Source organism: Glycine max, chromosome 8, assembly GCF_000004515.6.
Source record: "Glycine max cultivar Williams 82 chromosome 8, Glycine_max_v4.0, whole genome shotgun sequence".
Taxonomy (NCBI): domain Eukaryota; kingdom Viridiplantae; phylum Streptophyta; class Magnoliopsida; order Fabales; family Fabaceae; genus Glycine; species Glycine max.
Genome location: NC_038244.2, coordinates 2,717,798 through 2,735,744, shown reverse-complemented (window position 1 = coordinate 2,735,744; position 17,947 = coordinate 2,717,798). Strand labels below are relative to the sequence as shown.

Below are 17,947 nucleotides of genomic sequence, written 5' to 3'. Positions count from 1 at the left end.
ATTTATTTTCTGTTTTTGCTTAATACTATTTGGTAATCCACTAGAATTTTGACTATATGAAAATCGTAAACTAAAAGGATGGTTTTTTATTCTTCAAAGGATATGGTAGAGAAACATTCACGTTTAAAAGTTTAGGGGGTGTTTGGTTTGGTTGTTTTTTGTTTTCATTTTCACTGAAAATAGAAAACGGTAATGAAAATGTGTTTGGTTGGATTTCTGAAAACATTTCAAGTGAAAATGAAAACAGGAAACAACCATGAAAATAATAAATTTTCGTTTTCAGTGTTTTCAGTTGAAAATAGAAAACTCATTTCGGGTAGAATGAAATTATGATAACAATGAATGTAATTTTAAGCAAATATAAAAATACAAAAATACAAGAAGTCAATACATCATTTCAGTATTTTTATTTCATGAGAACAGAAAACAAGAAGCGAAACCAAACATATTTTCAGAATTCTAATCTTTTGAAAATGAAAACAGTTTTCAGAAAATGAAAACAGAAAATCTAAACAGAAAATGAAAATGCAAACTAAATACATTCTTATTGTTTCTTATGCCGAATAAGAGATTAAATTTAGTAATTGAGGAAGCAGGAAGACATGTGTTTTGGTGATTGGATAATAAAATAAATCAATGCAAAGACGGATGACACTTCTCTACTCCACAAAAAAGGACGACTGGTTTGGTGATTGCAGTATTTGTAAATTTATTAATGGATGCTTCAAATCTCATTTCAGCACACATACTGTGGGTATGAGGTTGAAATCGAGAAATGGGAAGGGAACTTTGAAGGTCACGTGCCTCACTTTAATGAATATATTAGAAGTGTTAGATTAATTTAACATCAACGGATAACAAATAGGCACCGAATATAATTTGATCCATAATTAATTTATATATATATATTATGATAAAAGCAAGTTGAGTTAGCACGAGGAGTGATAACCAACTAAGGTGAAATTGCTTTACATAACAGAAAGAACCTAATTCACATTTATATTTGCCAGTCCTGGGTTCTTCAATTATAACCACTCAACCATTATCCATGCTAACCCCAATGCTTGCCATGGTTGCTTTACCCACCCTTGTCTTCATATGTTCCATAATTCATTTGCGCCCCATGGTTTACCCACGCATAAAGTGAATAATTAAACTCTTGTACCTTTGCTCTGCACCAACACCAAGCTTTCTATTCAACCATATTGTCCAAATTAGACTCATCCACATAAACCACCAAGCTAATTTCTGGTTAGGTCCTCTTAAGTTGCCAAAAGTATTGTTGACTATTTGCAGGTAGTACTAGTTGATCACCCCACCACGTATAGCATTTGTTCCATAAATCATGTGTCCTCCTGCACTCAAAGAATAAATGCATGGTGGATTCCACTTCTAGGTGACATACTGCACAGATTATTTGATCCCACTGGTATTAGGTCCATCGTCCTCGGCTATTATAATCTGGCATGCCACTCTGATTTAATAGATTTTAAAAAATAAATAATAGAACATTATCTTAAAAATTTAGGATTAATATAGATATTATTATAAATTCATGAAAGTTCTATATAGTATGTGAAACTAATGATCAATATTTATAATCTTGATTTTTTATTTTTAAAAAAAGGAGGTTTTGTTTGCCCTGCCCTTATGATACTGGTGGTCAATATATGTAACATTTTGATAATTGCAATTAACGTTTTAGATATTTTATATGCAATTCGATACATCTATATTTATATAAACTGAAAAGTTACCGAATACAAATGCACAACGTAGTTTCGCAGACACATAACTTAAAAGGTTAAAGAGTATTTATACTAAAGATGTGCATAAATACAAAATAACCTTCCACTCGTATCCAACTAAATGCGATATATATAAAAAATTATATTATCAATACATAATTAATATTAATTAAAATTTATTGGTAACACTCCTCTGTTGAAAAAAAAAGATTTTAAATTATTCTAAGAGTGAATCCAACATGCGAGTGTTTAAATTAGAATAATGACTTAAATTCTGTAAAGTATTGAAAAAGTGAATTATGAGTTATCCATTAGGAATTTTCTTGTTTTTCTCTCTATTTATTATTATTTTATAAAGTGAACTGTAGCAAATTTGAGTGTAAAGAAATTCAAAGTCAAAGGTGTCCGCTCGGAAGAGGACGAGGCTAAGGAAACTCTCGATAATTTCTTCATCTTCTAATAATAAAATATTACTCTATTGAATAAATAAATAAATAAAACACTACCTTACTTTCCCACTCTGTAACAGTGTAAGGAAAGTTGAATACTGAATGACACACACACGCAAACACAAAAGGAAAAAAAAAAACTTTTCCATCAAAAGATTCAATGCAAGCATAACACGGTGAGCGAAAAGGAATTTTATTTTTCAGGAAATTATTTGTTTAGAAAATATTTTCCTTTCTCGTTCTTAATTCGCCATTGCCCGACAATATATATTTTTATTTTATTTTTTATTAGTTGTATTACATTTGATTTACTAAAAAAGTCATACATTAATGATTGAATACTAAATTATTCTTCGTTAATTAGTGTAATTTTAATTTAATAAAATTATAATTTAATATAAATTTCATAAATCTAAATTTACAGTATGATACATCATACTTAGTATATAAAATAATTTATATTATCAATGTATCATACATTTTAATTAAACATTAGTTTAAATGTATATATTAATTTTTATTAAATAAAAAGTGTACTAAGGTACACAATATTTTAATGTCTAATTTCTTCCTAACTAAATTTTGACATTTTTAAAAATTAAAAGTTTTAAAATATAGGGTTTTATAATTTTTATCATCATTAAAATAATTTTACATAACTTAACTTAACTTTGCATATGTTTTTATTTTTCTAAATGCATATATTCATGTATAAATGAGATACACATAAGTATTTAAATATAATATTTTGGTACAAATGATTGCGTATATTTTTTTTTTTTACTTACTTTTATTTTTTATTTTTTGGGACATTCCCCCCGTCGTCTTAACTTATATCTTATCTGCTCAACTTATTCTTAATTAATGTGAGAATTGATGTTTCATACTTAAATTTTCATCACTAGAATCGGTGGCCATTAGACATTGGCGGAATATAAGACAATTTTTGGGCGGATAGCGACATATTATATAAGACAAATTTTAGGTGTAATACGTAAGTATTTTGTGTAGTCCTCCTTTTCAATTGAAATTAGAAATTTATATTTCGATAATATGTGTCAATTAATTTTTAATGTCTTTCTTGTCATTGAAATCGTAAAATTAAAAGTCTAATTTGAATTTAAGAACACAAAAAGACCTAGATGCAGCTCCTAAATTTTGCCAATCATGTATATCCTCGACTTACGTAAGGTTCATGGTTTATTTGGGCTTCCACGAGAAGACGAGAATGCCACGTTTCCAAAGTAGTTGATGCTATTTATGATTCATCGTGATTGCAATTTTGTAGATATCATTAGGCTCCACTTGGCATTAGTTCAGCGTGTGATACTGATACCGTTATACTACCTGGAGTGACTTATATTTTTCCATGGTTTATTTAGCATATTAATCAAAATCGAGTGGTGCACAATCAATTATTTAGTTATAGCTACTGTATATAGTTTGCTCAGTCTTATTGTCATATTTAATTTTAAAAATGTTAATATCAAATCTTATACTCTCGAGTGCGATAGTTGTTATTTGGTATCATTATCGGTCTTTTACAAAGGAAACTTAATTAATGGCCGGAGCAATCACTCCTCTCTTATGATTGTATTCGAAAGGGATTGCAAGACGATTATGGATCTCTTGTTTTTGCATACGTGGTGCAATTATGTTGGAAGATATCCATGATTTGTGTCATTTTTTTTACTATAGGTATTTAATTTTTATGGGAGAGAATTTGTTCGAGCCATAATTTTTTTTTAATACAGATTAATGATTTATTGCAAAAATGACATCGTATTTATATAATAAATTTGAGAAAAAGGTCTACATACTATATAATATAAAATAAATTTATATATATAATAAGTTATATATATAATAATAATAAATTTTAATCATTCAAATACAAATTATTATGTATAATAAATTTATAGATTTTTATAATAATCATCTTTAAATTTATATAAATAATTATTTTTTGATTGAATAGTTTAAATAAGATGACAAAAAAATAGTTTGATTTTTTTCTTTATATTTTCACTTGGTTTATATAAAATTGTTGAAAGTACTATTTTTTATATTTTAAAAATAAAAATAAAACCTAATTTTTATTCAATATCAATTAATATATAATCACGATAGATATGACTTTTAACTAATTAGTATTAAAAAAACTTATCATATATATATATATATATATATTTGTAATTAGACAATAAATAATGTGAAAATTATTTATATCTTCAATACATAAATTATTCTTTTAAAATAAAGTAAATATAAAAAATATTATTTATAATTATTAATAAAAGAATTCTCATAGTATCTAGCTAAATGACAGATGCTATCTATGAGGACGTTATATTTCATCCTATTAAAAATTAGGTTAAATATCATTTTTTAAATGATTACAAGTATTAACTACAGCATTCTTATAATTATGTTTCATGGCAATAATAGAAGCGTGTTGCACGGTTGCACTTGCACAGACTCCTTTAAATAGCTCCTAACCCTCTCTCCCGTGGCATACCAAAAACACATTCTCTCTCTCTCTCTCTCTGTAAATACTAAAAAAGAAAAGAAGAAAAACAAATAAACAGTGATGGAAATTGAGGCAAGCAGGCCGGTGGTGGCAAAGAAGGTATGGAACATGGTACGCGTGTTGTTCTTCATGCTGAGAAAGGGCATAGCCAAGAGCAAAATAATGGTGGAGTTCCATCTCATGCTCAAACGTGGGAAACTTGCACTTAACAACCTCATCCTCAACCATCACTACTACAACATGCAGACCTCCTTCTTCACATGCCGATCCCACCACCACAGCACCTTCATCTCCCCAAGCGACTACGAGTTCAGCTGCAGCAACAGCCCTGCCATCCCCACCAAACGCACCAACCGCTTTTCCACCAAATCCCTCTCCTCAGTTCAGAAGGTTCTGGAGATCCTCAACAACGAAAACAATATTAATTCTCCCTTTCCTGGCTTCGGAAAGAGCCCTGCTTCTGTCAGACAGCTAAGAGTCACCGACTCACCCTTCCCTCTCAAGGACGAAGAGGATAGCCAAGTCGACGTGGCAGCCGAAGAATTCATTAAGAACTTCTATAAGGACCTCAACTTGCAAAAAAAAATGGCATATCTTGACTCCCCCTATCATATTTCCTGGAACAGATGATCCATCAATATTACTACTGTTTTCAACTTCAGTATTTCCAGGGAGAACTTTGTGCCCGCATTCGACTTAAAATCTCACATGAACCAAACCTTCTGCATATTTTTGGCTGCTATATATATATCATCAAAGTTGCATGATCATATTTGCACGCTGACATGGATGACTACTCAAGTCACGTGACCGACTTTGTTGCTTTCGTTTTATGCAGCAGCTTCTTTGTTTTTTTTGGATCGGTTCTTGAGAGATGATTGTCTTGATGTTTATTTAGTGTTTTTGCATATACTGTCTTGTTTCGGTTCACTACACTGTACTATATTAGTGTTTGGAACTGTTTTTTTTTTCCCTGTATTTTTGGGTTTTGAATGTTGGTGATTAATGATGGATAGAAAAAGAAATGAAAGGAAAAAAAGAAATAATAAAAGGAGATGTGATGTGTTTGTTAAATTGTTTGTGCCTGTCTTCCTCTAGTGGTTTGGAATTTCTCCGCTCCCGATAAAGCAAGAGCATTGCACCTACTGCAACTTTGCTCAATAAATTAAAGTGGGGGGAGGATTAAAGCAAGAGCCTTACGTTTCGTGCCTATTGGTTATATGCAGAAATTTAATTTACAGCTTTTCAAGGTTGGTGAGTTGGAAATTGGCTTTATTACACCCTTTATGTCTTTCTTGTCCCTCAATTGCTCTTTCTCTACTATGCTACTTCTCGCTCATCTATGGACTAGTTCTAAATTTCTCCTTTTTATAAGGGACTGTACAGTACTAGTTCAATTTCAAAACTGCCAAATAAATTTTTGAGCTAATAAAAAATAAAGTCCTATTTTTTTAACAAGTTATCTTAAATTCTTATGAAGTAGAAGTATTTTTTCCTATTTATCTTTAATAAATGGAGTTGGGTGGAAACATAAATTAAAAGCAGTGATATTGGCAAACATATATACTGCCAGGGAGGCTAATGTCTCCTTGTTTGGCAAACATATATGGAGTCTCATGCATAATAATGGCAGATTGCGGGTTCAGATATTGAAGGATATATATTTGAAGTCTAATCATATCCTTCGAACACACATTCCTAGCAATTGCTCCTTTACTTGGTCATCAATTTTGAAGGCAATGGAGTTTTTGAATTAATGATGTATGTGTTTCTCATTAGAATTGGATCCGGTGACATTTCTTTATGGTATTTGTGCAATCAAGTTGACTATGTAAATATATATTCAGGATACCCATTTACTGTTCAAATATTTTTTTGTGAATGGCCAATGAAATTTCAATTTGCTGGCTACAAATATTCCACATGATGTTAAGCAACAAATGATATCTGTTGTTACTGATGATGAGCTTGAGGATTGTGTGATTTGGCACCCATCTCCGGATGGAGTTTATTCTGCTCGATCAGCTTATACGGATGAGTCTCTTCTAATACATCCACTCATGATACCCATAGAGAGACTTGGACATGGCTTTTTGGTCATCTCAACTCCCAAAATTCATAATTTTTCTTCCTCTATGGCTTGCCTTCCTACAAATTCTTTTTTGTTACCATAAACACCTTTATACTAACGTGTTTTGTTGCAGGTGTAGCTTATTCCCTGAAGACATTCTTTAGATGTCACGTGATTGTCATAGAGCAAATCAAATTTGGAATGCTATTAAGTGTTCAAGTAAATTAACTTGAGTTCTAATTCTCTATATATAATTGCATTAAATACAGATTTTATCGTATATAATAATTTTATTTGACCTGAGTATCCTTATTTCGATTTTTAAGTTATTTTAAATGTACTTTGGAGCCAGCTTTCGACTTATCATGCATTATTAAAATAATTAGTTATTTAATTGAAAAGCGTGTTAAGTATCACCCTATAGACTTGCATAATTCATTTTTGCTGTTTTGGCACTTGTTACAGTTTGCCATCATTATTGAATCTGAAAAAGGTTGTTAAGCCTTTTTTATTAAAAAAGAAAAACATTGAGTCTGAAAATCCTGTACCCGTATCTTCGTTTTTAAAAAAATTTAACCTTACCAAAATGAAAATATAATGTTTTTAAAAAACAAAGAAAAACATGTAAAGTAATTATTCTGTAACCGTTACTTATATTATCTTGTATGAATAGTGGGTCTTAAAATGAAGAAATTATTAATAAACATTGAAACCCATGTACCGCGCCAATTGATTAGGAAAAATAAATACTATAATGAATTTATCATATATAGATAGATTATTGAAAAGAATATGCCTTGAAACAATATTCATTCTGAAAAATTATCGGACATGCATGCGATAAAAACAATTGGGATTCAAAAGTGTGAATATCTAATATCGGGTATACATTACATGTGGGACAGTCGTATTAGTTGAGGACACTTTATTTGGTGTGTGGATTAGTTTGTCCATTTCTTCCCAAAGCAGTGGCGATGGTGAACAGTAGAGCCATTTTGTCAAAGACAAAATAAAGTTCATGCTGCTTTAGGGATCACTAAGGAGGCAAAAGACGATTGTTGCTTAGTTAGGTTATAATGGGATAAAAGCCACTTTGATGTTATGGTGTATATCCAAATTTGAGCATGATTGTTGTCATTATACGCACCCCTTGTCTGTAGACACTTGGAAAGTTCTCTGCTTTATTTGAAAGGGGGGAAAACTTGGAAGTTATGGAGCGATATATGTGATTGTGTGGATTTGTTATATATTGAATGTTGCCTTTAGTTTGGAACTATTAATATAGGTCAAATTCACCAATGGTTTAAATTTGAAGAGGCTAAGGTTATCCCTTCCAATCCGAGAGTGAAAAGTGTGATACATGGAGATATAGAAGGATTAAAAAGAGTTGTGAAGGTTCTAAATTCTACTTATAGGAAGAATATAATTAAGGTGATCCTTGTCAAATCCAAAGTTCAACCTATAGTTTTTGTCTCTTAATGGTTTTTCTTTTTTGTTTCTATTGCAGTAAAAGATTCTTAAACCATCTTAGCAATCTCTTTTTTGGTAACAGTAACTACACTTACATATAAATTAACATTCGTATCTAAATTACATATATAACATTTATCATTTTGCATTAATTATTCTGGTTGGTAAATAACAGTTTTCAGTTAAAAGGAACTTTTTTTTTTTTATCGAAATCCTCCTTCACTAAGCTTTTTTTTTTGGAAGAGGCCTTCACTAAACAAATCAAACAATTTATTTGATTGAATTAAATATGTTAATATATATATATATATATATATATATATATATATATATATAAAATTTATATTCTACAAGTATGTTTACTTAATTTGATTTGTTTCATACTTTTGTCTCATTTATTATTTATCAAGTTACTTAACTATTATATAATTTCTTAAAGCAACTAAAATTAAACACCAAAATTAGCTAAATTAATTAGTAAAAAATAACAAATGCACATGAATATAAATAAATTAAATGTACAATAGAAAAACGCTTTTATCCTATATTTTGACTTTGAATATATTTTTCATTGTATAATTATTTAACACAAAGAGGTGTCAATCTATAATACACGACATAGGCTAGTTTATGTTATGTTCTATTTGGTCCCCATATAACGCAAACCAAATTGTTTATCTTGAATATTTCGTCCACGTAAACAATTAAAAGAAATTCCCATTGAATAGTTGCACACAAATAAAACAAGTTTCTGTCAAAAAAGGGTGTGAAAATTATGGGTTCACAAACAATTGGGGTGCTTTTGGGCTTTTACAGACTGGGATCCATAAAAGAGGGCAAAGTGGGCAAGTGAGCTATCAGTGTAGCTTAATTGGGGCCCAAAACGGGAAATGGATTGATGTTCAAGAATTTTAGGCAAAAAGGGCTTATGTAAGTGAGATTCAGTTCCACAAGACAAGTGTTTTATTATTATTATTATTACTGGAAGGGCCGAAACGGCCAACTATACACGGACAGGGCCAGTCCAAAAGTAAAGTATACGCTTTAGGCCTACTAAAAAAAATATTTGTCATTAGTATTTATAAAACTAATATAAAATAAAAAAAATCTCATACATTGATAAAAACAAAGTCATATTATTAGAAAAAAAATCCAACAAACAAAAATTTTCTTTATCGTTGAATTGATCCTTCACACGGAATACTAAAGCTGAGGAATAAGCTGACAAGGGAACAAGCAAAAAACGGGGAGGGCTATAAAAAATCCTCAACCCCATCTCCCTATCTTGAGACAAACCCCACTTAAATTAACTAAGGCGTCTGCAGAAGGCATAGGTGTCAAAAAAATTTAATTGCTGCACAATGTCCTTCCCAAGGAAACCCAACGAATAATGATTAGCATTTCCTTGGCAGATCAAGTTAACTCCTAAAAGAGATTCACTCTATATCCTCTTCCATATGCAAGACAAGCTACCTTACGTATTGGGTCTAGAGGCTTAATTCAAGAGCTACAATATTTGCCTGTTTACATCAAATAAAAGAATAAAAATCTAAAGAACAATGTAAGATAATACTCATAACATAAAATATAAAAATAATTATCTGTTTAAACGGGTTTACAAAATGACCCAGTAAAAGAGAATTAGGTTAATCACACTTTTCTGCAAAATAAAAGAGGTCAACCATACTTTCGCTATTTAAAATATATTAATCAGATAAATTTGGCTTGTAACTATACCAGATATGTATGTATGAAGCATCATATAACAATATTGTGTTATCAAAAGTGTATTCCAAAACTTGTGAATGAACTCACAAATTTATTAATTATTATTATTATTATTATCACGACACATGCCATTTGAACTTTTCCGTGATTGACACAGGTATTTTGAACCTTGAAAGTCCTTCACATATCATTAGTGTATTCTGAATCTGCAAATGGGTTTATAAATTTATTATTATAGAATATTTTTATTTTATTTTTTAGGGCATTATTATTGTTAATCTTAATTCAAATTTTATTTTTAAATCTTAAGATATATCTAGTGATATATAAATTATGTGTTTGACCACGTTACCTACCTAGATCAATTGATAGAAAATTATTTTAAGTTAATCATGTCTCATTTTAAAAATAATAATTCTATACTTTTGTTTTTCTCTATATTACAGATCCTGATATAATTTTTTTATACAACGTATTAACAAGAATATTCTAGCTTTGCGTGTGATGATCATTATCCTAACTTAGTAGTTCTCTTTTGCAGTTTAATAAAATATTCCCACCCTTAGGAGTTAGGGCAAACAACTCACCTTCGGGAAACACGTACGTGTTGATGACAGCGGTTGATTACATATAATTTAGACACCTTTCCTCACTCACATTAGAAGGAATATCAATAATAATTCTCAATTTTCACAATTATCATGAAAGGCTAATGTATGCTTTAAAAAAGAGAATATTATTGTTATAAAATTATCTAATGATTCTAATCCCCCTTCATCGAACAAGAATACGTGACAGGAGACAAAAAGTCTTCCCCAAGCAATAGAGACCAGAGTTCCACCTGTTCCCTAGTATGTACATATCTGTACTTAGTTCTACAGATATGATTTGTGATAATCAATAACACACTTGGACCATATTTGGTTTCTTGAATAGCCAGTTTAATGGTAATGATCACTCTCACCCAGATGTATAGTTTTTCACGTCTGTCTTTGTTATTGTTGTATTGGTATTGATGAAAATTTTCAATTCGGTTGCCGTTATTTGACCATCTAGGAACATAAAATAATGTGGAAAACGAGAACCTGGAATGGTTTTTGCAAATAGAAAATGACACACACGCACCCCACTTGCGCAGTATTCCCTTTCATAAGTGACTGACATGTTACTTTGCTGAAGTAGGGACACGGGTGCTTATTAAACTTAGGATTTTCTGGCTGCCGTGGTGTTAATTCAAAGAGAAAAGTCTCAAAGGATCATACTCATACTCATAACACTGGTGAAGAGAAGAAGAAAGTAATTGGTAGGGAAATGGAGAGTACACTGAAGGCCTTGAGAGATGGAGAGTCAGTGTTGGACCTCAGCCCAAGATCCACCGTCAGTGGTGGCGTTGAGGACATCTACGGCGAGGATCGCGCCACCGAGGACCAACTTGTTATCCCATGGACTGTCTCGGTTGCCAGGTCCTACTCACATCACATGCACTTTCTCACTTGTTACACCCTTCATGGACTGCATGCATGCTCATGCTTATGTTACTTATATTTGGTCAATAAATAACATTATAGTATTTCTAACAGTGTAGTTTCTTTTTTTTATTTTTTTCATGGAATGAAATTATGTATGTTACTTAGCTGATAGTTCTGTACTACTAGGTTGATTTTAGTAAGAGATAAATTTTTATGCAACAAGAAATCTATCTTCATGGGTGTGATTTTCAGCTAGTTATAATAAAAATGAACAAACTTACTATATTAGATGATATAAAAATCCTCTACTTTGTGAGTTGTGAGTATATATACTATTTACTCTTTTAGTAGATAGAATAGAAATACCTGAGTCTCTGGTATGAATTTGTGGTGCATGCAGTGGGTACTCTTTGCTAAGGGATCCACAGTACAACAAAGGGCTAGCTTTCACTGAGAAAGAGAGGGATGCACACTATTTGCGTGGCCTCCTGCCTCCCACAGTCAGCACTCAGCAACTTCAGATTTATCTATTAATATCTATGAGGGTGTTATTTCACCCTTCCCTTATCTGTTCTCATTATTAATTTCTTTCTACTGTCTGTAGGAGAAGAAACTGATGAACAGCATCAGGCAATATCAGGTTCCCTTGCAAAAGTACGTGGCCATGATGGACCTTCAGGTACGAATTTCAACTCATCTTAATTACATTGAACAGCATGAGATTTGTTCTTGTTTATTTTCTCATGTTCTCGATGTTAAGTTGTCTGCAAAGGATAGTAGTGTGTCATTGCAAATACAAGATAGTAGATTTTTTCTTTCGTGATCTCTTTTCTTCCCTTGGTAGTGCTTCGAACTATTTTCTTATTGAACTATATCATTGCAAGTCATGATGCCCTTGAATTTTTTAAGAAAATAAAATATATATTAATCTACTTTGTAAGAATTGGCATATGCCTCTTATATAAAATGAGGATATGAAAGTTGAAAAGTAGCTAACACAGCATGTTGTTCTGGTTCTGGTATACAGGAGAGGAATGAAAGACTATTTTACAAACTTCTAATTGATAATGTTGAGGAATTGCTCCCTGTTGTATATGCTCCTACTGTTGGTGAGGCTTGACAGAAATATGGGAGCATATTCAGACGTCCTCAGGGTCTTTACATTAGTTTGAAAGAGAGGTATAATTCTTTATTTTCCTGTATTAGTATGCAACTTTCAGCCACATGTGGCACAGGGTTATAAATACGTTGGCCATTTGCAGGGGTAAAATCCTCGAGGTTTTAAAAAACTGGCCTGAGAGGAGTATTCAAGTTATTGTTCTAACCGACGGTGAGTGGATTTTGGGACTTGGGGATCTTGGATGTCAGGTATTTCTCCAAGGGAATTGAACTTGTTAATTTTCAATGAAAATATAGACATGGTGAAAGTAGATGAACTAGCCTTCACATAATTAATTATGTTGGTTGCACTTCAGGGGATGGGAATTCCTGTTGGTAAATTGGCTTCGTACACAGCACTAGGAGGAGTTCGTCCTTCAGCAGCAAGCATTTTCCATCTATTGCTTCTTCCCATTTTATAGTTGCCTAAGATGCATAGATATGATGCATAACTATTGTTTACAAATAGGAATAATATCAATCTCATTTCTTTCTTAAAATTCACAGAAGAAAATTTTTCCTTTTTGGTTCATTAAGGAACAATGCTTCTATGTTTCTATATTACACATGATTCTATATCTCACATGTAGTTGCATTAGATTTCATAACTTTTTTAAAGGCTTAGATACTTCATAGATACGTATCAATGAAGTATCAGTGCTTCATATGCATGCCTCATGATGTTTTAAATTTCATTGATTTGTTTTTCTTCCTTCCTTTCTTCTTACATCATTTTTTCATTTTTTGTGGTTAGTGTTTGCCTATTACTATGGATGTGGGGACAAATAATGAGAAATTATTGAATGATGAATTTTACATTGGGCTTAGACAAAAGAGGGCAACTGGGCAGGTTTGTATAACATATGTCTTGCTCAAAATTATTTTATTATCTTATCATATTATTGTACCATTAATAACTTGTATTGATCTGCGGCAACTTGAATGGTTTCTACTTAGGAGTATTATGACCTTATGCATGAGTTTATGACTGCTGTGAAGCAAAACTACGGGGAAAATGTTCTTGTACAGGTTGTTACACATTCCATGCATGGTTCATGTGGCTTCTGAACATATGCTCTTCAATTATTATGTCTGATTTTTCAATTTCAAATGATTTTTGCAGTTTGAAGACTTTGCAAATCACAATGCTTTTGAGTTACTTGCTAAATATGGGACAACTCATCTCGTTTTCAATGACGATATACAGGTACTTTGTCTTGCAAAAGCTCCTCTATTTCTTGAATATTGTTAGTATGTGTTCTAATTGTTAATGCGTTATTTTAGGGGACTGCATCTGTTGTTCTAGCTGGAGTTGTAGCAGCCCTAAAGCTCATTGGCGGTACATTGCCTGAGCACACATTCCTCTTCCTTGGTGCTGGAGAAGTAAGACCATTATTTATTTTACCCCTTTTTTCTGACTTGTTATCTATGCTGCTTTCCATGCTGCCGAAGTGAAGGGAAGCAACCAAAAGCAATAAATGAGTATATTGCATTGGATTTTTTTATACTTGAGTATATTGCATTGGCTATTTTAAATCATTGGATTTTAGTGTATGCCAGCACATTGCCTATTGTTCTTTTACTTAACGAATCAGTTAGTCTAACTCATTTTTTGTGATGCTTACAGGCAGGAACTGGTATAGCAGAGCTAATAGCTCTTGAGATGTCAAAGCAGGTGAATTAGCTATTGTTTATATATCAGTAAAATTGGTTTCTTGAGTTCATTTCAAATTACAGCTGAAGAAGCTCTATTTATATTTCTATTGTTTCTGAGGCAGACTAAGGCACCCATAGAAGAGACTCGCAAGAAGATATGGCTTGTAGACTCAAAGGTAGTAGAAACATGATATGTTCCCAACGGAATCTCTTCTCTTCACATTCATTTATTTTTTTTGCATCAATTTGATTCAGTTTTCTAATGCATTTCTTTACTCTAATGCAGGGTTTAATTGTTAGTTCGTGGAAGAATTCACTTCAACACTTCAAGAAGCCTTGGGCTCATGAACATGAATGAGCCTGTTAACAGTCTCCTAGAGGCAGTCAAGGTGTTTAATATGTCTGTTTATGGCCTGCAATAGGTTGCCTTAGATATGTCCTTAATATCCTTAATTACTGCACACGTTTAGGTGATCAAGCCAACAGTTTTGATTGGATCATTAGGAGTGGGAAGAACATTTACAAAGGAAGTAGTTGAGGCTATGACTTCAAACAATGATGTAAAACCTTGTGTCACTCTTCTTGTGGATGAGTATTTGTGAGTATTTAGATGTATGATTTTAAATATGAACTACACTGTCATGCCTGACTTGCAGAAACCTCTCATTATGGCTCTCTCCAATCCTACCTCACAGTCTGAGTGTACAGCTGAAGAGGCTTACCAGTGGAGTGAGGTAAAAAAAAAAAAACTGAGGATCGCATCTTTCTCTAGACCTGGTTAAGCATTCTCTGATGCAAATTATGCTTAACACTGCTACATTTTCGCAATAATATTAATTTGTTTGCTTGTTTCCCGAAAAGGGTCGTGCAATTTTTGCTAGTGGGAGTCCATTTGATCCTGTTGAATACAAGGGCAAAGTTTATGCTTCTGGCCAGGTTTTAAAATCTTCTTCAAATTCATTATTATTTCTCTTTTTTCATTTGTTAAACAGCATAACATCATATCTGATTCTTTCCTTGTTAATTCAGGCCAACAATGCTTAAATTTTCCCTGGCTTTGGTTTGGGTTTAGTAATCTCAGGAGCAATTCGAGTACATGACGATATGCTTCTAGCAGCTTGTAAGTGAATATGACAAATTTAGCACGATACATCCAATGAACATGACGCGGAGTACTTTATTTCTTTTGAATGGTAGAGAAGGGAATACTTTAACAGAAACTCACCTTATTTCAATATTCTTGATTCCTTTGAATTCTCTTGGCTTACATTTGCCGCTCTGTAGATGATAAGACTATTTATAAATACAAATAGCCCCAAAATATTAAATATACTCTTTGACTAAATACATGTGTGAATAAATACTTGGAACCTATTAATATGTGATAGGCAATGCTTAATCACAAACAATGCTTTGACGTTCTTCTTGTAAATTGTACAGCGGAATCCTTGGCTAAACAAGTGAGTGAGGAGAACTACAAAAATGGCTTGATTTACCCACCATTCTCTAATATCAGAAAAATTTCGGCTAATATAGCTGCAAATGTTGCTGCCAAGGCATACAAACTAGGTGTGTGTTCATTCTCTTTAACTCTTTATTGTCAAAATCACAATCTCAGGCATTCATTTCCATTTAAACTAACCAACTGTTTCAAATAATGTCTTTGTAGGCTTGGCTACCCGTCTTCCTCGTCCTCAGAATCTTGTGAAGTATGCTGAGAGTTGCATGTATACCGCAACTATAGGTGAATGAGGGCAACTCACTATTGATTCTCTCGGCTTTTGGCTCTAACAAAGATTTGTTTCGTGTAAGGCGTCTTAATTATTGTGCTTGAATAAACAATTTTATGCTTGAACCAGTGTTTTTTCTATTATGAAATCCTTATTTCATCTAATGTTACATGTGTCGATGACAATGGTTATTAAAATCCATATATAATAGCTCAAGTCGTTTCATTTGCCCTGGCGACTTTAGTTTGTTTCCAGCCTATTGTACCATGTACTTGTAATAACTTGGTAATATCTCAAATCTATCCATCGGAATAGTTCATAATTGTTGTATAATTAAAGTTGATATGGATACATGTATAATTGTATCTGTTTGAAAGTGTTGCTGTAGGTTGGAAAGAGTTGTTGTGTAACTAGTTTTCCATTCATGCTATGAACCGTATAATTTTAGTTTTATTTCTAATCATAGAAAATACTAAAAAGATTATTATCTTAAACGAGACAGAAAATGTATAAATTATATTATATTCCATGATTAGAAATCCATATATTATGTTCTCATGGATCATTTCCAGAGCCCCTACACCCACATCTCGTCTCAACCTGATCTCTTTACAGTATCACCTTCACACACGTCACCTTTCTTTATTCATCCCTAATCAGAACCGAACCCATATATAAAAGGCACAACACACACAACACAATGATGTACCCTCTCTTCAGCACTTAAAAAGCATTGTAAAGACAACAATCGTAACCACTTGTTATAGGAGCAAATCACTGTGATATCCCTCCAAACATACGGCACAATCAGAGAAAAGAAGACAAACTCCAAAAGTGGTGATCGTGCTCATCAACTCCGATAATTTTCTACGTTCAAGACCCTTTTCGTCATCATGGTCACTTGCTTCCATCCTCCATATGGTTGTTCATGGGTTTATAACCATAACTACTAAATAATCAAATTGTTAGAGGTTATTATAATAACCATAACCAGTTTTGTATAACCGGTTAGTCTATATCATGGTAATATTTTTATTAGTTAATCTCAACATTTGAAAAATTATTGCGAGTGATAGCAGCTAAATACGGTGGAAATTTGTTGAGGGGATGAGAATGAACTTTCTGCTTGAAGCCTAAGGTTCTTTCGGGGTTCTTGAGTTTCCATTAGCTTGATCTACTTGTCATTCTCAGTCCGGAGGTTGAATTTTAAGAGAACAACTTCAAGTAAATCCCAAAAATTTAAATTGAATTTTAACACTAAAGTGAAAAATAATAAAAATAAAAGTTCTTTCATCTTATGTGATACATTAAACTCACAAAAAGAAGTTAAATAAATTTTATCAAAAGTGTTCTCAGTAACTCCAATTTTATAATTTATAAAGTAAAAACACATGTGAGATTTAATTTAATATTTTTAAATGAAAAATAAAATTTTAATAGCATTCCAATTGAATTTTGTATTTATTATATTTTTCAATAATACATGCAAGATTTGCAAATTATCCATTACATTATTTTATTCATTCTGTATAAAATTAACTTAATTAAATTAAAATGGCATTCTTTTAATAAAAAAGTATAAAACTACTAAAATGATGTTCATTTGTTCAATATATTTTTTTCCTAAAAAATGATTAAATGTCAAATAAATTATGTTTTACATTAAAAATATAAACTTTGAATGATGAAATTAAATTAGGTCCATAAATTTTAACAAAAAAACAAAATAAAGAACTAAAATTAATAAAAATAACATAAATTCAACTTTGTTGTATGAAATTGACCTCATCTAATAAAGGCTATGGATCATCCTACAATTCCAGGTTAGTTCTTAGTGGCATGGATGCGTTATTTTCACAAAATTAAAGACAATCCATTATGTAAACAATACATATTTGAGCAGCTATACATGTTATTGTTCTAATCTCATCTCATATA

At 31.8% G+C, this 17,947-nt stretch overlaps 2 protein-coding genes across 2 annotated transcripts; both read left to right on the top strand.

Moving 5' to 3' along the window:
- Window positions 1-4,688: 4,688 nt before the first annotated feature.
- LOC100305871 (uncharacterized) lies at window positions 4,689-5,763 on the top strand. The gene has a single exon (NM_001251049.2). The coding sequence runs from the start codon at window positions 4,788-4,790 to the stop codon at window positions 5,355-5,357; it is 570 nt and encodes a 189-aa protein (NP_001237978.2). The 5' UTR covers window positions 4,689-4,787; the 3' UTR covers window positions 5,358-5,763.
- A 5,018-nt stretch (window positions 5,764-10,781) lies between these two features.
- Window positions 10,782-16,237, top strand: LOC100804607 (NADP-dependent malic enzyme). Its single transcript, XM_026129508.2, is given in 21 exon segments — window positions 10,782-10,943; window positions 11,179-11,459; window positions 11,866-11,965; window positions 12,070-12,144; window positions 12,493-12,644; window positions 12,728-12,833; window positions 12,941-13,006; window positions 13,378-13,473; window positions 13,581-13,652; window positions 13,747-13,830; window positions 13,908-14,006; window positions 14,251-14,298; window positions 14,402-14,455; window positions 14,566-14,634; window positions 14,636-14,668; window positions 14,750-14,839; window positions 14,936-15,013; window positions 15,141-15,215; window positions 15,309-15,399; window positions 15,720-15,848; window positions 15,949-16,237. Coding segments are annotated over 21 exon segments (1,884 nt in total). The 5' UTR covers window positions 10,782-10,940; the 3' UTR covers window positions 16,032-16,237.
- Window positions 16,238-17,947: the final 1,710 nt, after the last annotated feature.

Excerpts from the sequence above, each read along its gene's own strand:
- LOC100305871 (NM_001251049.2), top strand. The coding sequence starts at position 4,788 with ATGGAAATTGAGGCAAGCAGGCCGGTGGTGGCAAAGAAGGTATGGAAC.